The sequence below is a fragment of the Limanda limanda genome, chromosome 3 (assembly GCF_963576545.1).
Source record: "Limanda limanda chromosome 3, fLimLim1.1, whole genome shotgun sequence".
In the NCBI taxonomy this organism is placed as follows: domain Eukaryota; kingdom Metazoa; phylum Chordata; class Actinopteri; order Pleuronectiformes; family Pleuronectidae; genus Limanda; species Limanda limanda.
Genome location: NC_083638.1, coordinates 26153608 through 26179402, shown reverse-complemented (window position 1 = coordinate 26179402; position 25795 = coordinate 26153608). Strand labels below are relative to the sequence as shown.

The 25795-nt window shown below is 39.5% G+C and overlaps 1 protein-coding gene across 1 annotated transcript in view; it reads right to left on the bottom strand.

Moving 5' to 3' along the window:
* LOC132998924 (glypican-6-like) overlaps positions 1-25795 on the bottom strand; it is a 119221-nt gene that overhangs the window by 35270 nt on the left and 58156 nt on the right. Inside the window, exons 3-4 of the mRNA XM_061068671.1 lie at positions 18877-19268; positions 4632-4797 (exon numbers count right to left, since the gene is read on the bottom strand). Coding sequence (XP_060924654.1) covers positions 4632-4797; positions 18877-19268 — 558 coding nt within the window. The remainder of the gene's footprint in view (positions 1-4631; positions 4798-18876; positions 19269-25795) is intronic.

Genomic DNA, 25795 nt, shown 5'->3' with positions numbered 1-25795 from the left:
GCCTTCAACACGGTGACAGGCAGAAACCGACTTGCTGGCTTGTTTGTTCCTGTCGTGTCTGCTACTGAGACCATCAAGCTTCATTCTCACTCAGTTTGAGTATGTAAGCTAAAATGTTTTTGAACTACAAGATGCAGTATTTTTATGTCATACTTAAGGAATCTTAAAGTATAATGAATACTCCTCAAGCATGTGGATGTTGAGCGAGCACACAGCTCGAAGGCTAAACCACACGGCAAAGCAGGCGTAGATTCTGCCAAGCAATCCATATCATTTAAAGACAAAGCACTGGCAGGATGTTCATCTTCACAATCTCACAGGCATCACAGAAAGTCCTTCCTGGAGGACAGCAAATATATTGGCTTGAATTATCTGGGACTGGTGGGTTGTGGGGTTGTGGTGAGGTCCAATTACACTGGGACACAATCCACACAATTAAAAAGAAATGAGCAAATAAAATCAATGAGGATTGCTTACATTGTGGTGTCAAAGGACTCAACAGAGGACAAGTGAAGCCTATATCTCAATTAGTGGAGAAATAATGTGTTCGCAGGCACAGCCGAGTGTATGCGGCGAATACAATGGTTTGCAAACCACCTCTTATTTAAGGCCAGGAGTTCAATACAGCCACTATAAATCCATTAAAATAGAAGTGACCGTTCTCTAAGCCATGCTGCTCTTTACCTACTTACTCTTGTCTGTCTTTCCATTATTACATACACTGATAATCATATAGGATTTAACCCTTTACCACCATTTTATCAGCTGAAATGAAAAGTCTAACTTCTTATACTCAATCATTGAGTCATTACTCGCTATAAATTGACTTTGCACATATTTTTCATTACGCGTGATCAGTGAGGGATGTTAATATGCAAAACCGTAAATGCAAAGAACAGAATCAATGACTTTTTAGTGGTGTCAGAGATGTTAACAGAGAGATAGACAAACCACTTACAGAATCCTGAATAGAAATGTCTGTAACACCAAAGATGGCAATAGTACAGCACACATCCAGTGCCTCTCCCTAAGAAGTAAATAGTCTGCTTTATAACACCATAGAGATAAACAAGTCAATGGTGTTGTTTCATTGACGCGAGTACACACATGAAGTTCATGACATTTTGACAGACGTGCATGTCAGACAGTCAGTCATGTGCACCCTGAATGACAGGCACACAGAAAGAGACTGTCAGGGCCAGTAAAAACTTTGTGGATGTTTTGACAGTCCATTGACAAAAATAATTATGCATGAAACTAACAAAAATATGTTTTTCCTCTTTAATCTAATGATGTATTTACACAATCTAACACCGATCTGGATCATTCTGGCCCACTTTGACACCTGGTCTTACAGCACTTTGTTTTTAAATGTGGAGTTATCCAAAGTTTAAAAGCTCTGCCCTGTCGAGCCGTTGAGAAGCTGTGGACAATAGCTTTTTTTGGAAGGATTTTATGATCTGTCCATCCATCTATCCATCCATCAATTATCTTATATCACTTCTCCTTTTGAGGGTCACAGGGGAGCTGGACGGAAGAAGTGAAGCTAACATTGGGAGGGAGGAAGGGAACAGCCAGCACAGGTTAGTAGTCCATCACAGGGCTGACGGCTGACATATAGAGAGGAACAATCATTCATTCTCACACATACACCTACGGGTAATTTACTGTTGCCAATTAATCTAACCTGAATGTCTTTGGACCGTGGGAGGAAGCCGCAGCATCTTGAGGAAACCCACACAGACACAGGGAGAACAAGGAAACTCCAAACAGAACGACCCCCTCACTGTGAGGCGGCAGCACTAACCCCCCTTACCACTGTGCCTCCTGTTTATCAAACAGTCAATTAAAATCTGCTATTAATTTCGGCCATTTGCAGCTCTATTCATTATGTCACTTGCCAGTCCAAAACACCATTGATCCTGGTGTAAGCCTGAAAAACAGTGGTTCGTAAATAACAGCGCGAGTCCTCCCCTCTCTACCGCTCTCTCTCTCTCTTTCTCTCTGAGAGTATTTTAACAAGGTGCTGACAAGAAAAATGATAATGATGTGTCTGTCATGATGCAGAGCTGGGTAAATTTGTCACGATGGCAGGTGACTGATGGTCTGGTATCATCCATTGGCCAAACCATGAATTCCTTTCCTGTACATTTGAACACACACACACGCACGCACGCACGCACACACACACACACACACACACACACACACACACACACACACACACACACACACACACACACACACACACACACACACACACACACACACACACACACACACACACACACACACACTTTAAAGAACATCACTCAGCGCAGGTAAGAGCAGGTAAATTACATCCTCTCTCAGGTTTATAGTCATTGTTCACTGACAGTCTGTCTACCATCTGCAGGCTGAAAGGCATCACAGTAACCTTTACAAACTGTAAACTACTGTACTCAGACAGTGGATTGGAAACACATCGCATGGATGCTGAGATTATTATTGTTTTCCGTCTGGATGGTTGTATATAGGCTACATCAGAGTATTCACCAAGGTCACTGCTGTTTCAATGATGAACAGGAATGAACACAGCACTGGCACATCTCTTCTTTTCTCCTCTTCAATGCTTGAAGAAGCTGCAATGTGATACCGACGATTAAATATAAAACTGCTTGTTTATTTGTATATGTTAAAATCAGAAGTGTCTCTTCATTTGTTGGATTATCCTGAATTTGGTGTCTTACTAGTGGTTCTCCGTTGTCAATGCTTAAGCTTTAGTGCTGTTTCAATTAAATAATTACACCATTTAAAGAATTGTTTGGAATTCCTCTTTATTTCAATTTGTGTAATTTGGTGAATATGTTTAATTTACAATGATTAAATGCAACAATTTGATCATGTCAACCTTCTACCTTCCGATTTGTGTTACTCACTTGTCTTATTTTCAAAGTTTGATATCCAGAAAACAAACGTTGGAATATCCTTTTCAATCTTAATTTGTTACACTTGTGTTAATGATGTTAGCTCAATTTTATGAAGGGAGGAACTCATTATCTAGTTTTGTTTTTCACTTTCAATTGAACGGAGCCGACTTGGAAATACTTGTTCTTTCTGTTTTCATTTGTGTTTACTGCATCAATGTCCCTGATTTATCTGGATTCACACGGATAATAGGCATCATCTCAGTTTTCTCTCTCGCTGTGGAAGTTTTAAATTAAATAAAAAATCCTTGTGTCTCCTTTGTCCTGTGGTCCTACCACTCAATGCTGTCAATAGTGACATTTAAGCATGAACAGAGTTCACAGGCAAATGCCATTGAGGGTTCTTAAAAAATTGAAGGTCGTGTCTCTAATGTAACCTTCTCTAATAAGTGATGATTTGAAGGGATGACAGTGACAGACCGTGCAAGGGCTCAATCCATAAATTTCTATAATGCAAAGATGTGCTCCACTGGTGAGAACTGACCTGTGATACATTTAGAAGTTGTCTCTGAAAGGCGAATCAATATTTCTCGCGGGCTGCATGGTAAGCAAATCGAAGTTCTTTAGCAACAGATAATGAATACAAAATGTCAGTAGACATCAAAGATTTGTCTTTCATGGTGAAAATAAACATCCCCTGGGTTCTACATTTCTAATTATACCCTTAACAACACTGTCTTTACAAAGCCGGAGCAAAAATGAACATCTGCACAAAAACTGGTTCAAAATTAAAAAATCCACTTTTTCAACACCTCAAGGGTGTTTTTGTCTAACCAGATTCATCAGTATGCTACAACAACAGCTTTTCCCATTACTGTCAAGCACGGCATCCCTCCGCGACAATAGATTTGCCTCTTCACAACCGAACAAGACACTAACTTTTTAACACATGCCATAAAGCTGTGAGACATTTCATTCAGCGCATGGGGGCCTGTGTTGATCTGAGACTTCAGAAATGTCATGGGAGAGAACGAGCGCTACGTCATCTGATGGTTTCTCGAACGACGGGCCTGTCACGAGAGCTAAGAAGTGTAGTTCACTTGACACACGGTCTTCAGGGATGTCTCTTCAAAAAAAAAAAATCTGTCGCCCTATTTATAAAAAAAAAAAACTGTTAGCATGGGTGGGAGGATGGGATTGGGGTACATAAGAAATAAAGCATTGGCCTACAAAAGATCCAGAGGGAACACTCTATGTGCCTCCTCTGTATCCATTTAACAGGAGGGCTTACAGCAGCCAGCTACTTACAGCCTAACTGAAGTGCTATATTACTCACTGAGCTCAGCTGGAAACACTATAGAAAATGTGTTTGCCTAGGATCTGCTCTCCTTTATCAATCCCGAACAGCAGGGACCAAAGCTTTAAGCGCTATGCCAGGGCGCCAGCAAGAGCAAACAACGTTTCAGTCGGAATAAAAAAGAGGGAACGGTTGCACAAATAAGATTTCAGTTTTGTCTCTGTAAATCCTCTAAAGCTGAATCTAACACAGCACATCCTGAATTCCCACAGAGACTATTCAAAGACACTCGGAAAAGTAACATGCAGACTTCGAAGTGCAAGTGTGCTCAAAGGCATACAGAGAGACCTCGAAAGATTTCAAAAGGTAAATGAGAAATGGGAGCAATAGAACTCGATTTGAATCAGAATCTATGTGTTTTTTCTTACCGATAAAGACGTTCCATTCAGGATCGAGGTCGGCCTGGTTGGCCAGACAGCCCCTCATAACGTTGTGACAGTAGTTGTGACAGGGTTTCAGCCCGGGCAAGCCGCGGCAGTAGGGACAGTACAGCATCTTGGTCAAGGCTTTGACACATGCAGCAGCGACATTCACCTAAGAAACAAAGAGATGATTGGAGAGAGGAGGTTGGATGAAACAAAATGATGTTGCAACACACAAGCAATACTGTCAGAGTTTTATTCAACATCAGCTTAACATGAGGTTTCTAAAACAACCACTGTTTAAGGAGTGTACCTCCCATTACACACTTCAGGGGGGTAAAAGTCAACATCTGACAAACATCTCCACATTGCATATTCCGGAGCTTGAAATCTGAAAACCAACCGGATGAAACCGTTTGACAAGTTGAGTTTTACAACTCTGTCCACATTGATTTCCTGTGAAAGCTGGGCCTATTGTTGTCATTGTACCAGCTTGAATGAAAGCAACAGGACTCTGGCGTCTGGATGCAGAGCGAAGTTACATCTGATAATTGGCCTGTCAGCCTCTTTGTTCATGCTTGACTTTCGAGTTTGTCCGACCTGCACTCTTGAGACAGCCCGAGTGTCTGCCTGTTCAAGGTTGGCAGATTGGTTAGTGGTATGTTGGAAGGAGCAGCCAACTGAAGGACGCCTTTCACAAAGCTACATGTCTTGAAAAAAAAAGAAAAATCCATTTTTTGGGGAGAAATGGCAATGAAATATTCTTTCGTGCAACAGATTGGACTGTTATCAACACAGAGGACCCAAACATACTGGGTAGTACTGGCCTACCAGACGAGTAGGTTTAGGAGTCACCATCCATTTAATTCAAAGATTTTTAAGACCCCAGTAGATGCAGAAGTTCTGTTATCAGGTGCTTTAAAGCTCATTATCAGCATTTATCATTATAATTGTAGACTTTTAAAGGAGGGATCTCTCTTTCAGGGCAGACATGAGATGAAATGCATTATTATCATTCATATTAATTTTGTAATTTTGTCTTAAAGCTGCTGGAGACAAAAAGCCCAAAGCCCAGTGATATACCTGCTGCTGAAGCTAAAGTGGGAGGATACTGAGAAAAAAAGGAAAAAGACAATTAAAGAAAACGCCGGCGCACGTTTGTAGCTCCATGGCAACATCAGAGGCTGTGCTAGGTCACCACATACAGCATGAATACAATGAAGGTTGTCTTTGATTTTTTTTAGTACAATGACCACACCATCTGTGTGTGTGTCAGTGACAGGGAGAGCAAGCGAGTGAGAGAGAGAGAGGGAAAGGGATGAAACGGCAAATAAGGGCGAGGAAGCGAGAGGAAAGACGTAGATGCACGATATCAGTGTATTTGCCCACACTGCCTCTTGGCAGCCGGCAACAAGGATCAAATAAACAATCGTTGACATTAGCAATCTGCCACTGACATCACGCAATGTCGTGTAAGAACACCATTAAAGTAGGTTGCTAGCTGTCAATTCCGTCGCTGCATGTCGTCTGCTGGTGCGTGTTCTACTAAATTGTTTACATCCGTCTGCAAGTGGAGTTATCATACATTCTGGTTCATTTGATTGGACACATTTCACAGTCAGGATGCTGTGACATCATGTTGGAAATGGGTAGAGCAAGAACAGGAACTGATTTATTAATGCACAATATCCATCAGTAAATATGACTTATCTTATGAAGTATGCATTTTATATGATTAAATATATATTATACTGTCATTCCTTACACCAGCTGAGTGTACTATAACAAACACATCTGCTCACAGTTACTTTACATTGTGTTGCAAACCCTTTAGTAAATACTTATGCTCCGCTAATGATTGCTTAAGAGCTTTACTTAAAGTGTTGCTGTGCATTAACTGACATTTCATTCCTACATTGTCCCGTACGACTGCCGGAGCTGGATCGAGTACAAAAAGAGAAAACCAAGAGCAAACAGAGATGCAGCAGGCGAAGGGGGGGAAGCCAAAGACGCTGCCAGGCGCAGGGAAACAAACACCAAGGAGGAAGAGAGATGGATACAGATGAAACAGACGGAGAGAAAGCCGGACAAGACACTCGCGGACAAACAGAAGGAACGGGCAGGTGCGATAACCGCATTTGGACAAAGAAGCGAGTATACGCCAATCACAGTGTTTGCTTTGGAGAGAGAGAAGATATTTCACTTGCAATTACACATTCAAAGATTTTTATAATGATATATATTTGTAGGTACATTAGAAACAACCCAACTTCAAATCCGACCTTCTTTTCATTAATATATTGAACCGGCTTGTGTTGTAGATATATCTCACATGTGGCTTTAACCTTTAGATCTCAGTCGAGTCAACCTTTCTCTCTGCACAGACATAATCGACATCACACGTGTAAATCCATGAGTTAAATGCGACTGCTGTATGCAATTCATCCATCCACTGTAACTGAGACAGGGAGGAGACAGGTTTTAGATGAGACTTGGAGTTCCACTCTCATTCCGCATGCATCTCCAGCAATCTCCCTTCCTCCCTCTTCCTCGTCTCATACCCCACAGATTAAATACAACATTTTTTCTATCACGCTATTTGAATCATTTTATTTCACCAGCTGATTTGCATATAAATATATTGCTGTGGTGACAGACAAAAGAGTTTGTGTCTTTTGTTTTTCTGGGTTGGCTCGACCCCGGCCCGGTCGCTATGGACACTGAATCCAGCTTAAACTGCAATCATAAAAAAAAAACCAGTCTGACTATGGAATACACTCGTTAGATAAATTTACTGTTGCACAGCTTTGGTATGATTAACGCCAGCATCACATGAAAATGTTGTATAAGGTATCATCTACTTCACATCAGCAAAACACAGTTAATCTTCTCTACAGTTTAATACCCATCATACTTCTACTCCCAACTCTTCCAATAAAGAGCAGCATTTATTCATGAGAATATTAAATAATTTAAAAAAGTTCCCGGATTAATCTGTTTCTGTCAATTCAATTAAACTTGGCCCAGTTTCTAGACAGCCAATTTAACGGACAAGAAAGAAAACACGGGGAGATTTTTCTTGACTATAGACCTGAACCAACCACACTCTTCCTATCCAATGTGGCTTTTTAGTGGCAATTAAAGTAATATACATTTCCACTGCAAGAAGCAAAAGTGTTTCCCGCTGCCCTTGAGGTTTGCAAGCCTTTGGAGAATGTGTAATAAAATGGTGCCAACTAATTATCTTACAGAGATCTTTACATTATTGCAGTGACTGTGCCCAGCAGTTGCAGAGTGGCCCTGGGTGAAGGATAATCTGATAATCTTGTTAGAAGTTATTTACAGCTGAGTGGATGGGATATCTCACAGCAGGGCGAGCGCTGGAGTGGTGAGAGAGACGTCTCAGAGACAGAGTGAAAATAAAACACTAACTTCCTCGTCTGAGGTCTAAGTGCTGCATGGAGAGCGTGTTGATTGTGTCTGAATATATGTAAGAGTAACTCTGGTCGTTTTAACACCAAAGTCTGACCCAAAAAAATAAACAAGGTTCATGTCATTGCTGCATTAGTTACATCTGATCTGGTTAGATTTGGTTTCACAGTAATTTAGAGAGTGGACAAAAGACTTTTGTATGAAATATTTTAATTGGATTGGTTTGTGAACAGGCATGATTCTGACGTCAGAGTGTTGTCAATGTGGCAGGTCGAAATATGTCTGTTTGAACAGGAGAAATGAATGAACCTATTTATTTGGTTAATTATGTTGCCACGATAATATCATGATTGAATAGGCATCGCTATTTTCAGGCGAAGTACTAGACACCAGATTAAAAGCACCAAATGAACATCCTGGTCGATGAAACATTAAATCTTAAAAGGCTCTATTGAGGTGAAGCCGGCGAGCGGCCATTCTATTGGTAAGTACTGTCTCAAGAACTGAATGATCCAAATGTGTGAAGTATTGATCGCAGAAAGTACTAAAAGTACTAAAAGTACTAGAAGTATTAAAAGTAAGTACTCATAATGTACAAATAAATATGAAAGCATATTAAACTGTTTGGTTATAACTACCAATCTTGTTATGCTTAAGCATTTTTTTACTAGTTTGTTTTGGTGAAGCTACTGATGTGAATGTTAAAATGTCTGGAATGTAAATTCCTAATCTGCAGAGTTACGTCTTAAATAATTGTAGCCCAGTCACAAGTAAAACATCTCCCTCTGTAGTGTAGCCATACTTTAAACACAGTTGAGAATATAGAACGAGATGTTTCCCAAACTGAAAAGTTTTAAATGTCAAACTGATGTTTGTGATATATTTTCAAATTGTCGAATAAGCAATTTTACTTAAATACAGTCCCTGAGTGGATGTACCTTGAGGAACAAGATCAGGGTGAGACATAAGCAGCGGCCCACTCATTATCCTGCTGCTTTGAAAGAGCAGCTTGAAGGTGTCAGCCAGACTCCTGATGTGAGCATTAACTTTATTGAGGATTAATAAGCCTGAGCAATAATAAAGCGAGCCATTTCTAAATTTATCCCGTAAAGGCCACAGTCTGGAGCCGTTATCCTCACCTGAATCCAACAGCAGCAATCCAACAGATCCAAGATAACGGATTCATAACAATAAAATGATAAGGCTCACTTTTATAATGAGCGATATGTCTGAGAGCTCCTCTGAGGAGGCATCACCTTGTCTCTCCAACAGGGTGTTGTCATGCACATATGGCGTGAACTCCCTTTAGGGGTAACAGAGTGGGAAGAGCAGAGACGCTGGAAATTGCTTCATGTCACCAAGTAATGAAGTTGTGAAAAATGACAATGACTTTGCAAGTTGCCAAGGCCAATCAAGGGGAACACTTTTGGGACAGTGAGGCTGTCGCCCAACAAATCCATCTCAATGGTCCTGTCATAATTATTGTGACAGGTTTCATTGCTTCGTACTGATTGGACATGGATGTAAGATCGCATTGCTGTCCCAGTGTCCCTACTCAATTCCACAGCCGTTAGTGTCAATGGCAATAGGAGTTATCTGTCGCCATGTAAATCAGATTACAATCTGTTTAAAAGCAACATGTGCCTGGTTACATCAAATATCTGGTTTTACCAAAGGGCTAAGGTGAGTTTATTCTTATCCATCCGTACTTATTTATAAACTTGGACAATATGTAAAAATCTCCCTTTGTGTTTCTGAACCAAGATGTTGGAATAATGCTCAGAAAAGTGTTTTTTATAAAACATTATCATGTCACTGAGAATTTGACCCTTGAGCTTTTGGATCAGGTGGGAATTCTTGAGTTATGACCAACAAATGAGTTTCATGCGGTCACAGTGACATTGACCAACAAAATCTACTTAGCCATTAAGACCGAGGCCGCGCCAAATCTAAAAAGCTCCCTGGAGGTTACTGGTATAACACGCTCATGAGATCGGGACGGACGGATGGACAACCTGAAAACACGATGCTTGGGTGTGGATGTGTTAAAACAAGATCTAACAGGAGTCGAGTCAAGAATCGTATCCTGCAAGACAGATGATCTTCTGTTGAGCTTAAAGATCTGTCTGCATCATGTTCTGTCGGCATTTGGTTTATGCAGTAGTTTATGTATTCATGCAAAGCTCATAAAGCACAGCTGCTGCTTATTATATACATTGCCATGAAAAACACAGCTCTGTGTGGTTTTTGTTACGTATCATATTTACTGTAACGTTTCTCGTGACGCCTACAGTAAAATTAGTTTTCAGAGATATTTATTTTATTTGTACTGCATTACGTTTTAACTGTCCTTATTTGCACAATTGATGAGCTCATAAAATTTGATGCTTCGTTAAAGTTTAAACTCACGAGCGGAGTAGTTGGATCTGATGCTTCTCGCAGGTTAAGACGTTTGTGTGACTGCGTAACAATATTTCACAAGATTTTTAATAAAAAATTTCACTGGAGGAAGAGGTCATACTGAAGATACTGTATTTAATATTCCTGAGGCAAAATGTTTAATTAAATTATAAGTTGAGTTCTAGTACTAATTCAAACAGAGATGTCTGAATATGTATCGAAGCTTAAAACATGAGCAAACATCAAATTCGTATGAGCCCTTTCTAAATGGTCAGTCTCTTACTGCAGCATCAAAGTCATGCCGACTTTCATAAGTGAATGAAAGCAAACAAATACAAACATTACCTGAAATAAACCCATTAATGTAGCAGCTTGTGCACATTGAGTCCTTGTAAAAAACGAGCTGGTCAAAGAGGAAACAAAACATGGACATTTTTTTTGTTGTTGTGATGAACGAGCTCTATTGTAATGCCTTGCAAAAAAAACAAACATGTCCTCCAGAAAGTATTGCTTTCCTTTTAACCATGAAGGTGATCCGACCTTAACCATGTTGCCTAAACATAGTCCCATCTTAATCACAGGGTTGCCAGAGCAGAAAATGCTCACACAGCGATGGTCCTTGTGGAAGGTGCTGACAACTGCCCTATTTTGTTGCTAAAGTGTGTAGATCCGCTGGACTCTGACACCACTCTTCAATTCCAAATGTTAACATATGTAACTTCAAAACACTGTCAGAAATGCAGCTAGAAATGTAGAGGATGTATTTGTGTATACTAGAATCTGTTTAAAAATGGGCATGGCAGTTGTTCAGATATTTGAAAAACAAACAGTACGCTGAATTATATTTGTGTACTTCTTGGCGAGGCACTTTGCAAGAACAGCGTCACATAGACACAAAGATAGACGGAGATTCACAAACATATTTGTCTTTGTAACGCAGAGAGATGCCAGTTGGCAAACACAGTTGGAGACTGAGGCGGTATAAAAGAACTAAACTGGTAAACCTGAGATAAATATTAATCCTTCTGTACATACAATCACAGACCGAGCCCAGTATGATGGTGGATGCACTCAAGTTGTCATTGATAATAAAACATGGTCTGCAGCACTTTGTAATAATCACGTCCTCTTCCTGCACCTCTCGCTGAACTTTACTCTCTCTCCACTCAGCATGTTAAATGCAAGAGGGAGCCGAAGACAACTCCACAGAAGCTGCACTAAAAATCTGTTGCTGTCAAATCAATGAACGTCTCGGGCTGACAGAATAATCCACATGTGAGCAGCTGTGCCTCGGTGCAGCGACACAGTGGTACTCGGAGAGCCCACCCGCGACACACGGCAGTCAGCTCAAGTGTCTGTCTTTGGTGATGCATGGGATCGGCCGTTGATTCACCCTGACATCCACCATGTTATGTGGCATGTCTGGAGCAGCAGTTGGGACTGTTTCTTTAATTTATCAAGACAAGTGCAAACACATTAAAAGCCAAGCGCATGCCGCTCAATGACTTGAGACAGCGCAGCCACGAGCTAACGGCAGCAAAAAAACCTGCAGAGGCGACATTGTTATCCATCTGCCGCGCTGCCTTCCGGAGGAGAACTCAGCCCTCACCCTGTGTCCATCTGACTCCAGAGGTCTGCGACCCAGCCGGAATGTCAGGGGCACACAGGTCTCTGGTGGCTGCCAAGAAACCTCGGGACAAATGTAACTACATTGGTGCTGACAAGCTTCTCTAAGTGCTTGTTAAATAAAGATGTGGTGCCATACACTTCAAATAAAGGTGCAAAGAAGTCGTCACAGGATATGATCCGGGCTGGAACAGTCAGACGATGTGACATATTGTCACTAGTGGTTGGAGAAGACGGATGACTAACGCTTTTTTTATTTCCTTTTTAAATTTTTTTCATTTTTTTGTCAACTTTCCCTCCTTTGAATTTTGTTCTTAACCTTCTCCCTCTCGCTGTCAGGCTGACTGAGTCCCTATCTTTTAGACTTCTCAGTATAAGATGAAGGGGGGGGGGGGAGCGTACACTGTAGTATACAGTATATTTCTTTATTGTACTTTCATATCATGTCCCTGCATTTCAGACCACATGCTGTCTCTCATTTTTTTTTTCTCAAACATTCTGCAGTTCACCGCAGATCAAAATCTTTTAATTAAAAGGGACATCTTTGGTGCAGCACATTTCCCGATTACGTGCCAACCTTTTTTGAGCCAGTTGCCATCTGCTGTCACAGCACTGTAGCTGAGGCCTTATCCTCAGCAAGCTGTGTGAGCGGTGCGCCAGCAGAAGGAGACAGACAGAGAGAGAGAGGCAGAGAGAGAGAGAGAGAGAGAGAGAGAGAGAGAGAGAGAGAGAGAGAGAGAGAGAGAGAGAGAGAGAGAGAGAGAGAGAGAATAAATAAGAGAGAAGTTTGTAGAATCTGTAGAAGTGGACCTAGGCAGAGAAACATAGACGGACCAGGATCCATTACTCTGCCCTGAGTAAAACCTGTGAAACATCTCAATCACAAATCCAGATACTGAACTGTGACTCCCCTTATTATAAAACATATCTTATATGTACCTAATTTGTTGTTTTTTAGTAAATGTTTCTTTATTTCATTTCGCTCAATTTGCTAATTTTGGACTCCATCAGCTTCATTGGCCAATTATTTCTTCATGCTCACCTGCTGCCTTCAAATGGCTTATTAAATAACCTGAAGGAGTCCCACAGTCTAAAGCAGCTGTTGACAACAGATACTGTCAGAATCAATCATTTTATGCTATAAATCGATGCAAACTACTTTACTGCGTCAACCACATTTTAACATTTTATATTTTTCGAGCTATAAACGTCCAAACACTGTGATAAGAATTCATCTTGTCTCTTTATATATCTCTCACCGGAAGGTCCAGGTCACCTGATGCCCTGTCTGTCCATGATCGGCATTACCGAACTACAAAGTACCGACATCTGTCTCACATCTCTCTGCACACAGACTATCATTTATGAAGCATCGGACCAGGCTAAAAAAGACAGACACATGTTGGCTGTTATCTTGTTAAAGGTCACCGCTAAGATCTAAAGGATTCACCCTGCGTGTGTGTAAGCATGAGTGTGTGTGTGTGTGTGTGCATGTGTGTGTGTGTGTGAGGAAGGGGAGAGAGAGAGAGAGAGAGAGAGAGAGGCTGTGGTTTGCGGGTCTGTTGGTTTAATAAACGCACACTTTTGTGGATCTGCAGTCTGACTCTCTGCAACCACTGCATCACTGCAGCCTGTTAGCGTTTGCATCCTAATAACATTCACCAAACAAGAAGCTTCAGCATAATATTTACATGATCATTTGAGGAAGCTTAGCCACTGCTAGCCGCTTATTAGTGCCGCATGTGCATATCACTGTCAATAGTATGTGTGTGTGTGTGTGTGTGTGTGTGTGTGTGTGTACTTGTTTTATTTAACAATTTAGGAATTTTTGTTTTGCGTAAACACTGAACTTGTCAGAACTGGTGAACCGCATGGGGACTAGAGTCTGGTCCTAATGAGGCAAAACATCATTTCCGAGGTCCTGGTTTGGGGGGAGGGGGTAAGGTTTTGGTTAGGCTGTCCTCAAACTGTATATTAATACACATATTACTGCATACTTATTCAAGTTTGCCTGAGAATCTACAAACAACCACTAACTAGTAATGTATGTGAAGTTCACCAGGGAAACACAGTTCGGTAAATACACATTAAATGTTAGTTAATTTAGAAATGCACTTATAACACTTGTTGGTATCTATGGTTTTTTTTCTGTAGGGATCACGTTACTCTATAGGACCCATTGTGTTTGCTGGGAGAAAAATACACATGTGATATGAGGATATGAAGGAAATAGAGTGCAGCTCAGGCTATGCTGGGTGTTTCCATTCCTCTTTTCTTTGGTAAAATAGAATGGCACATTTGTCTGAGCTTGACTGTTGAATGCCCTTTACTGCTTCGCCTTGACAGTGAGCAGGCTACGCTGATGTATGGCAGCGACTACATAAAGTAGATGAGAAAAAAAATACACCCAAGACAAACTGAGGAAACCACGTTGAAGCGATGCTGGTATTGCTCACATGTCAGCAAAAGGGCTCAGTAATCTGGCAGAACATTAATCTAAGGTAAATGTTGTGTAAAGATTAGAAACTGCCTCGGAGCTTCATGTTAAATGATCTGACAGTTCGTGGTAGGAAATGAGTGTATAATGAGATCAACATGACAGTATAAGCCATCAGGAAAAACAAATCCCTCAGTGCAAAATACCCCAGTTCCTTCCATCATCAGGGCTAAATATGCACCGCGGACTAGGCCGGCTCCCCATGAGTATACACAGAGTGAGTGATAAGTACTCTAAACGCCTAAACTTTAAAACGTTCAAAAGGTCCAAATCCCTGCAATCTTCTCTGAGCAGGTCTTAATGTGGCTGGACTGTGTTTTAAGTACCCTGAGGATAAAACTCTTAATGGTCATCATAAACTGTAATCCAGAGAGATTCTGCTCTTAATCCGGGATAGACGTCCAGGAAACTGTTCAGTGTAGATCCAGTCCAATCCCATGTTATGGGGCGATATCTCTCCTGTTCTGACTTCAGTGCAAACATAACTGTCTGTTAGCAGTAATAATGTATGTAGGCTCATGATCATCAGCGCTGCTCTGAACAGACAGATGGTTGAAAGCAGCACATTTTCATTGGAAAACCGCAGGTTTCGCGAATTTCACATCTAATTTCATTATTTGAGTTAGATCAACTCACCGGGGGGCATATGCAACACTTCACATACTAATTAGACTAAAGACCCATGGCTGAAACAAGACAACATTCTATAATAATACTGCTCATCAACCAGTAGGAATCTTCCCAGTTTAAATCCCTCAACTCAAAAGTGTTTACTTCATCAGCATATTCTGTCATGGAGAAAGCTTTTGATGGATGTAGCTTTGTGTAAATCAGCTTTACTCCTGTAATGTAAGAAGTTATGAGATTGTCAGGCAATTACATTCATAATTCATTTAAACATAATGCAAAGACAAATGTTTCACTCTTCATATACTATATTTATAATCTACATGTACTTAAACTCAAAACATATATGGACAGTAATGTTTGTTTCATCTTAACGTTTAAGTCAATGTGGAGTGGAACTATTTCTGATGTAAAACAGATTTAAACTTTTCATTACAACTTAATTCATCACTTTAGTAAGATTGTGTGATGAAATAAATAAATAAATTCATTTTAGTATCAATTAAGCTATATTATCTTTCTGATAAATTTAGAAATATCCGACTGTCTTTTGATTTTCCCAACAACCGTTCAATCCATTGACTTCAAACTGAGCTTTTTCACTGTACATATTGTGAAAACATGTTTAATTCAGGTTGGACTTGCAGTGGCATCCCTTTGCTAATGGCTGACATGAAATCACTGAATGTTGATATATGCTTGTGAATGGAACCATGGAACACATACTAGTGATTTATAACAGAAAAGGAGCAAATAACTTCTATGTGGAGTTTAAATTTAAAAACTCTACTATGACAACATGCATTCTACATTATGCATGCTTTCATTGTTAAGACATAGGTCGACTTTGCTGTTAATACTGTGTAGTTTAGTTTTTATTACAGCACACAGTGAGGTGTGATTACAGTCCAGCTGTGATGTGTGTTTGACCAACATTTGCTCCAGAGATCTACTAAAACAACAGAAACTGCAGGACAAGCTTACAAAGCCTAACACAGATTTCTGGAGATATTGTAATGTAGCTTGGCACTCCACCAAAACACACATAAATGCACTTATGGATATGAAATAGAACAGAAAGCACCTTGTATAGAGTCCTGTGCTCACACCTGAGAAGTAACAGATTGGCATGTACTCTGAGACTGTGTGGTGGGGAGAGGAAGTGGATTTGTGTCGCTGAAAGCAGCAAATACCAGGGTGATCCCTGGGTCAAGGTGATTTGTCATGTCAAGCAACTTTTCACCTCCAGTTCTGCGGTTGTTCACCAGCCTGACAACCTTCAGCTATGCCACACTGTTTCCTGGCTCCTCTTCATTATTGATGAGGAAGCAGGGAATATGGGATTTGATCCAAAGTGACAGAGCCTTATAAGCCTGGGACAGACGCATAGAGGTGCTGATTTTAACCCTTCATCTAAAATGTTTATGCCACGGAGGACTGGTGGAGAGCAAGCAAGGCAAAAATGAAATAATAATTCATGACTGACTCTTCAGAGATGATATATGGCAGCACGGTAGCGTGGAGAGGATACAGCCCTCTCATATCGACATGCTTATCATGATGCAAATTCCCACAATCCCCCTTTATTATGTGCATACAGTGAGCAGACGAGGAGCATGACAATAAGGCACGCTGGTGGTTCAGTTTCAGACCCAGTGGTAATAAAGTGGGCAGTGGTTTAGTGTTTGGTTTACTGAAGAGAAACCATAAGGAGGATTATGAATCTGAACGCAGCCTTTTCATGTGTGTGAAGATAAATCGTCTTTGACAAGATAATCTATATTATAGATGTTAAAAAATATCTTATAAACAACCTAAACAACCACCTTTATAGAAAGTGTTTCACATATGTGACTATATGGTATAACAATATATTAAATATCACTAATGTGTAGGTTACATGGTGCTTAAAGTGTTTAATTCTGCACCAAAGTACATTAAGATCTATTCAGAGTCAGTTTCAGATTAATGAATTTCTTTGGTCTGATTATCTCTCACCAATACTGAATACTTTGATTTAAATATAAATAATGCACATTAAAACACTCAGAAAAGTACTACTACAATAGTAATGATCAATGTTTTTGATATCATTTGACATAAGTGTTAAATAATTTCTCTATTTGTGGTTATAGTCACTTTCCTATATTACACATTAAGTAAAGTGTGGAATCTACCCAGCTCTGTGATCTGCCTGAGTGAGGCCACTGCTTATCAGATGGTAGCAGTTAAGGCTCCAACATAGGCATGATTAAAGTTATTTCTCAAACTGAGAACATCTCATTTACTTTTTGCTCCCTCGCTCTTTCGCCTACTTTATCTTTCCCTATTGAACTTAAAGGGACAAAGAGTTTCCGGCTTAAAAAATTTGATGAAAAGAATCAGATCGCTGCTGAACTGAAGACTTTTTTAAACTCACGTCTGAACTTGTGAATAATCCGTTTTATATCATTTGTATCTCATAGAGGGTGAAGAATATTGATTTTGATAGGGTCAACAACTTGCAAGATGGAATCAGTCATAATGATTTGTCATCAATTGAATAAAACTAGAAGATGAATAAGTATCAAAAATAGATAATTACCATTTCTATTTTTAAAGCACAAATCCATAACGAGTCAAGATGTTTTTTTAAAACAGGGTAAGTGTGCAGGGAGGAGTTTTTTTAATCTTCCAACAAGGCTCATTTATTCTCTGTTCATAAGTGTTTTTTATAGGTTTTAAATTGTGTTGATATAAACTGTTATTATACAAGATCATGTGTGATACATTTTGATAAAAGATATATTTCAGGAAACCGACTATTAATCCAACGTGTTAAACTTAAATGAAAATAAAATTCTAAACACTTTAAAGCGAAAACTGTCACAAACAGTAAACAGTTATATAATGTTTTACAGTTTAAACATCAGTGAGGGCTCTTGCATAACTTTCTGTGTTTAACATGGATTTAGAAAACATATCAGCTAAGCCTTTAAAGACATTTTAATCTCCCATGTTTGATAATGCTCTGAAAAACATATTTATTTTTTACGGAAACTAATCAACTAAACTCTCGATCCAAAAAACCATCAGCAACAACAGCAGCAACAATAAACGGCAACATAAAGAAGTGAGAATGGAAACATTTGTTTAAAATTAAGAAAAACATAGTTAAAGTTTAGTATAAGAGGGACACTGAAATAAAACTAAATCAGAAAATCTCAGGGGAAATATGCTTTCATCTTCCCTGTTTTACAAAGCTTTGGACTCTGCGGGTGATTCCACGGAAATGAGGATCGCACAGTGAACTGAGTTCAGCACAAGTACGATGAAACACTGGACCCCGCACCAGGAGATCAAGTTCAAGCATTAAAGAAAGTCCTCTACGTCGATATGCACATGTTTGTTCTCGATTTCAGAACTTTTAATAAGGAATTCTCCTGCAATTTAATTCTAAATGATGATGGTAAATCCACAGAGGAGGTTTTTAAGTACACAGAACACACTAAAGTATGAACAGTAAGGCAAATCAAAAACAGAGTAGATTTAATAAATATTTACCAAGTTCCCATCCATGAGAATAATAAAATAATATAAAACCACAGTTATATAAGAGACACAAGGACTCAATTTGAGCAACAAAAAAAACAAAACAATTGTTAAAACTGCCATTAAAACAATGCTCACCTTGGCGACCCTGTTGGCGACTTCCCGGCCGACCATGAGGCCCTGCACGAACGTCCGTGCAGCGATGAAGGCCCTGGTGACCTGGGCCTTGAGCTTCCTGGGCACATCCCCAAAGGGCTTCAGCTGATCTGTGTACTTGCTGACGCACTCCAGGTAGTCGTCTGTGAAGTGGTACTGGGAGTTGAGCAGCTGGAACATGCGCTCCAGCAGCCGGGCCCAGAAGTCGTTCAGCATCTCCTCCAGGTTGACGTTACCTCCCGTGTAGTAGCGCTTCAGCTCGGTGAACAGGTCCTGGAACACGTCGGAGTTCTGCATGTACAGCTTCCCGTACGTCCGCTTGAACATACTGTGGAGGGACTTCTCCGAGTTGTCCAGTAGCTCTAAGAAAAACTCTAGAAGGATGGATGGTTTTGGGGGAGGGATGGAAAGGAAACACAGTCTGGGTCATTATTCAGATATTTACTGTATCTCATGTCTTTTCCGACAATGTGAACTGAACAAAAGGCTTCAAAGCACAAGAGGGAAGGAACAATATACCGCTGTTGTATATCTTAACTCTAACGACACTTAATGCTTCTGTCTATACAGAGCAACTTATAGCAGCCAACAATAGGTACTTGATTATGTAAAGAAAGTCAGTCCAAAAGCATTAATAATTGAATAGCAGAAAATAATGGGCCACAAGGACCATGAATGATTAATGCAAAGGTTCTGATTGCATACTGTAACAAAATATTCATAAGTTTCAGACACTAGTGTACATTATCATCCCGAGCACCCCCACCATTATTCCCACATGCATTCGATTCTCACTGAAGCCATTTGTTTGTCCGCTGGGGCATCTGGCCCGTGAGCCTATAATTGAATATTGCGTTACAGTTTATTGAAAGAAGCTTCATTCGCATTGAATTATCCGAACAGGGCCCAAATCGCGAGGTACGGAATTTAAACGTGACACCAGGACATCTGCTCCTTCGATATTGCTGTGTTTGCCATTCATTCAGTACACACTCTTTACAATGCACAGCACTGCCATTCAAAGATACAAGGATAATAACAGTTTTTTATGATCCCTTGGAACATATTCAAAGATACATTAAAATAAAACTAAATGATTTTGCAGTTATTAGAATTTGGGATTATTCAAAAGAAGATAAAACCCTTTAAAAAAAATTGAGAGAACTTAGCGTTGGATAAATATCGTTAGTATTTCGAAAAACCTTTTAAACTCTTTATACTCGTTATATAATAAGTTTCAATATCTAGGAAACTACGTTAATGCCTTTATACCCATTAAACCTATAGCTGAGCATAGTTTGCTATTCTCTTCTTTCTATTGTATATTACATTCAATACATGTTCACAGATAAAATAAATGATGTTTTTACATTATTCTATAATATACAAAACGGTGTCTGTCGTGTAAAAACCTATTTATCAACATCCTGGATAAAATGAAGTGATATCTACAGTCGTAGCGGCAAATGTGACCTTGTTCATAGACACGTCAACAAGAAACAGATGTTGCTGTTATGTGTTCAACACTGTGTGAGATTGTGCCATTGTGGTGTATAGACATTATACAAAGGTCCAGGGATCCATCTCGCTTGCATCTAAATGTGGCACCTGCAAATAAGTAAACTGTGAAGACGCAGCAGTGAAGGGTTATTTTGAACTCAAATCTCCATACATTACAGAATTCACACTTCCTGGAGAACACTAACGTTTTGTTATTTGATCGAATAACAAAACAAGTTAAAAAACTCTAACTTTAGTTATTTAATTAAGTGCTTTCTTTTGCATTGTAAATTACTTCTAAATCATCAAAATTCATCAATTTACATCAACAGAAATTATTGTTTCTCCGTCATCCGCAGCATATGCCTCTCTTCCATGTGAGCACCTGATCTCTGGAGCATTACCTCAGCTAACAAAGAGGAAAATCAGAGGAGAGAAAAAGCAGCATTAGCTGGGGAGTCTCGCTGAAGCCTTGCTAATAGGATCCCCTGTTCCTGAGTGCACAGGCATAATTTCAGGGAAGCTCATAACACAACTCTCCATGCACAAATGTCAAATATTCCTCCATCCTCCTTTGTAAACAAATACGCTGCAGACAGTTTTACGTGTCATGGTTTCTAAAAAAGCATTCAGGGGCTTTTCTGCTGCTTGGATATTCTGGGTGGCTGACATTTCTTTGCGTTCGTGATAGCAGGCACACCCATACTTGGCCATATCTCGTTCTAATAATACAATTCCCTTCTGTGATATGACTAAACCATAAAGCAGGATGACTCACATGTAGCTGACATGTTTACAGTGAAGCTGAGCTGCACAGGTTTCAATCAAGGAAAACAAATATCGAAGAAACGTCTGACAAATACAAAACACAAAACAAGACGCAAACATTGGTATATTAGCAAGCAAGAATTTAAAGATCAGTATTTCATGACAATTTAACTTTATTTCAAGGTTTTGAGTCAGTTGGATTTGAGATTGAGGTGAAGAAAAGGGAAATTGAAATTCTTTTGAGACACAGTACAAAATGCCACTTGAATCATGATTGAAAATAAAGCATTGACTTAATTTTAATTAGTTCAAATTGCTCATAAATCCATTTTACATTTAATTATTTTCTTTTAGAATATATCCATACTCTCGTACTACTACTCTTATACATATCCTCTGGTTCTAAAAGCTAAATGTTAAGGTTTGCTTGCCCCCCGGTTCAGATGACTAGCTTTATATTCCTCATCTTTTTGTCAACAAATGATCTTTTCTTCGTGTTTGGATAGTGAAAGCTTCCTTTGGAGCACCTATAGATTTTTTTTGTTCAATTGTGGACACATAAGCCCCTTTGTATTATGCATTCAATATTGTATCTATAGTATTTTGAGATGGGCAACAGATCTGGCAATAGAGAAGCGTATATATTTTATGTGTAAAATTACTGATATTTTAATTTCTTAATTATTTCCAAATATCAAGGTTGAGGCAGTTAATTATCTTCTGTACTTGGCTTCACAAGTTTCATTTAAGAATACAATTCATGTTCTTGTTATTGTTGGTTATTTCTGCCACTTGACATTGAAGGATCCTAAGAAGACTGCTTCCACACAGCAGCACTGTAGTCGATGAGGTAAACCAGTTCAAACTGACTCAGAAATCCATCTTAATTTTCACTGAAAGGAATGAACTTGCAGACCTTTTTTGAGGGCGCTGGAAATAAACGCAACATATTGTTGCTAAGATACATAATCACCTGCAATTTGTCCCTTAGAATTACTCTTTACTTTAAGTACTCCATGTCTGCATAGGACATTAAACATTATCTTGTCAATTGCAATTATGCTCATGAAAGAAAGAGACAAAACCCGGCTTGTGCTAAAAAGGACAATCTGAACTCAAAAGATAAATTCTGTTCAGCACAGGCTAAATGTACACGGCCTTTATTAATGTTTGAAGATAGGGTAAATAAAAGGCTGCTGAAAGACAATAACATGGACGTTGTAACGTGATTAAATAACCTTTCCATCAGGCCGACATGAATGGCTTTGATGCTGTTTTACCTCCAGGCAGGTGTAAGCCACTGCTGACTGACATGATAATACAGTATGCAGCTGCTGCTGGATTGTGGTTATTGATTTCCCAATCAAAAGGAGGTTAAATGACTGACTTCGGTGGTCTTCTCCCTTTCAGGCCTTTGTGGATGCAAACCCTGTCTGATACGGAGCAGCAGCACTTCACAACCATACAGGATTTTACAATGAAGAGAAATTAAGATACAAATCAAGCAAACCAGCTGACTGAAAATTTAAAGTTATACAATCAGAAACCACGAGTTCTAGAAGAAATAAGAGAACACTTTGTTAAAACCATCTTCTTTCTATCTTGTGTAACTGTGTTTTTATGTGATTTCAAGGCCAGGTACTTGGAGAGCAGACGGCACTGAGGACTTCAGAGTTTCAGAGAGCAGCTACAGCTTGCCAACTCACGAGGGGAGAATTGCTCTCCGCTGGCCAAAACACCTATTTAGCGAGGGAATCATCATTGAGAGTCATTGACCTTGGATAACATTCAGCCTCTTGGCCCTTAGTGTCTTAATACTTGGAAACAGGGCAACACATGGGTGTATTCTTACTGACACAATCCTTCAGGAATCATCCCACATTCAGATTCCCTGAGTAATGAAGGTTATAAAAATCTAAGTCAGTTGGAGAAATACTTTATGTGAGATGTAGCAAGAAAATGGAAAAATCAAGCCAACAGAAGTTGAGTCCACTTCAATGCCACATCTGAACTTATTCTGTAAAACGTTTTGTCTTCTTATTGAACTACATTAAAGTTTATTAGAATACAACACAAGGGAAGCACGAGAGGTAAAGACTGCACTTGTGAGTCAACTGACAAGCTTTAAGCTTATTTTTCTTAGCCGAAATGATGAATAGACAATGAATTGCACGCTTAATAATGAATATAACAACTGTGGTAAAGTGAGCCACCACATTAGCATGAGCACTAATTTAGGTTGGAGTTTGTAATTTTCAGTGCATACAAAATATGGTTCATACCCTTGAAGTAATTCTGAGTGTGAAGAATCAATTTTCTCTGAGAGCAGCACAAAGTGCTCCTTTGATATCTGGCCTAATTACTGCAAATAATTATGATTAATAAAGGTGACCTTTCTGTTGCTCTGATAATAACACTTTATCCACAGAAAGGGAAAACTGCAGTGAACCATTAATTTTACTTTTGCTATCACGAAACAATGGGATCTCTAAAGCTTATTATGATGCATTAAGACCAATTTTCAATTAATGGCACACGAGTGTTGAATTACCAGAGGGTAGCACTATGAGACACAGCAGTTATTTATGAACCAGATTCAGCATCATGTGGGAACAATACATAAGGAGTTTCATTCATTTGAATGTTTATCTAATCTCAACTTCATCCTTTGTATATAGAAATATCCATCATTGTCTAATACAATTTAGATTTAACATAGATTGCATTAATCAAAGATGACACCAGACAGATTGTTTCGGGATGTTTCAGCGATAAATATGTTTCAACACAAGCCAAACTATTACACACTATTACACAGTTACACCCTATGACCCAACTTGCAGAACTTCTAAAATATAGAAGTGGAGATAAACCTGATGTGGTATTAATCACCCTCAGAGTATCAGCGAGGCCGGGCAGACTGCAGATGCCTCAACAACAGTTCTCTTACGATGGTCTCCTCACTGCCAAGAAGCTCATCCTTCTTTATTGGAAGAAGAAATAAGTACCCTCTATAAAACTATGGCTAAATTAAATGAAAGACACTTTGCCTTTATAGGGAATTTAATATGTTCTCAAAAACAAACCCTTGGAAATTTGAGAAGACTTGGAACCCTTTTCTCTCGGCTAAAAACCTGCACGCAACCCACACGGCATACATGAATGTAGCTAACTCATGGGGATGGGATATGGAATATTCTGTTTATGCTCTGTTGCTTTTTTGTATTCAGGGGGCGGCATGGTTAGTCCATTTGATAACTCTCGAAAAAAGTCCATTGTATGGATTGTCTCATATTGTGTCATCTTAGTTTCTTCTGTATGTTCGCTTGATTTGTGAGGGAGGAAAAAAATGAGGAGAAGGGTAGCTATCCGGAAGCCATCTGTGCCGCGAATTCAACTCAAACATATTGAAATATAGAAATGTCCATCATAGACCAACTCCACCCTCAAAGAGAAACCATAAATCTACTTATACATATAGAGATTTTCATTAGAAATCAGTTTTATCTTTATTATCGACATTAGACCCCATGTGATGCTGCGTGTTGACAGCAGCACTGGTTTCTTATCCGAGGTGTTTGAAAAGAATCAATGGAACCAGTTCAACGGGAAGTTAGCACTGGTGAGTGTCTGTGGAAACTGCTGCTGGTTCTTGTGTGGATTTTCTCAAGTGCAGTCCACATGAGTGATATCGCAAAGAAGGAAAAATGCTAAAGGGAAACTTGGCAGTGAAAAATGACCATGTTTGTCAGTTGGTTTGCAGAAATAACACAACAACTAAATTGTGCACATAAATTCGTATTGGTCCCTTTAGATTGGGGTCCGTCAGTCATCAATATTACCTAAGGCAGCAAAATACATTACTCCAGAATGTGTACTATTAAAACTGTACCTCAATCTGTCTGTCTTTCTTCCTTTTTTCCTTTAAAATAGGGGCAATGAGTAATACCCATATGAAACATACAACACAATTCAGAAATAACTTAATGATGACACGAATGTCCGTTTCTCTCAGCCATTTCTTTTTCACACCATTCTAAATCTCTTTTTACTGGTCACCTTCAAGGTTGACCAGTAAATTGTGCTGGACTGGCACCAGACCACCTTCTGACCTTGTGATCCAGATCCTATTACAGACAGTAAGTGTGCCATATTCCAGGCTGGAAGACAAAAAGGTGTCACATTTCACCCGCTGCTATATTCGATCTATAATTGTATCCGAGGCAAACTTGGAACAGCTGTAATATATGTGAACGTTGGTTAAATTACATATCTTTAAAACACTGAAAGCGCTGATCCAGAAAATGTAAACAGGATTGAATCTGGTTTGTTTCTGTGTAGGTGAGCGAGCAGTGGAGAGGCAGAGGCACCTGTCAGGGAGATGACACCACATGTGACAGCCGGGGCGACTACACCACTATTGAGGCCACTGTTGCTGGTGGAGAAATTGACCGTCTATAAAAAGCACTTTCCCTGGATTGTGAGGAAGTGGCACCGACACCTGATGTATATCTTTGATGTTTGAGATTGTTGACAACTTTACAAACACCAGACACACGAGTAGCATGAGTGCAACACAGGAATTTTACAGTATGACTTAGATGTTCAGATGGAAATTCGTCTGTATCTCCTT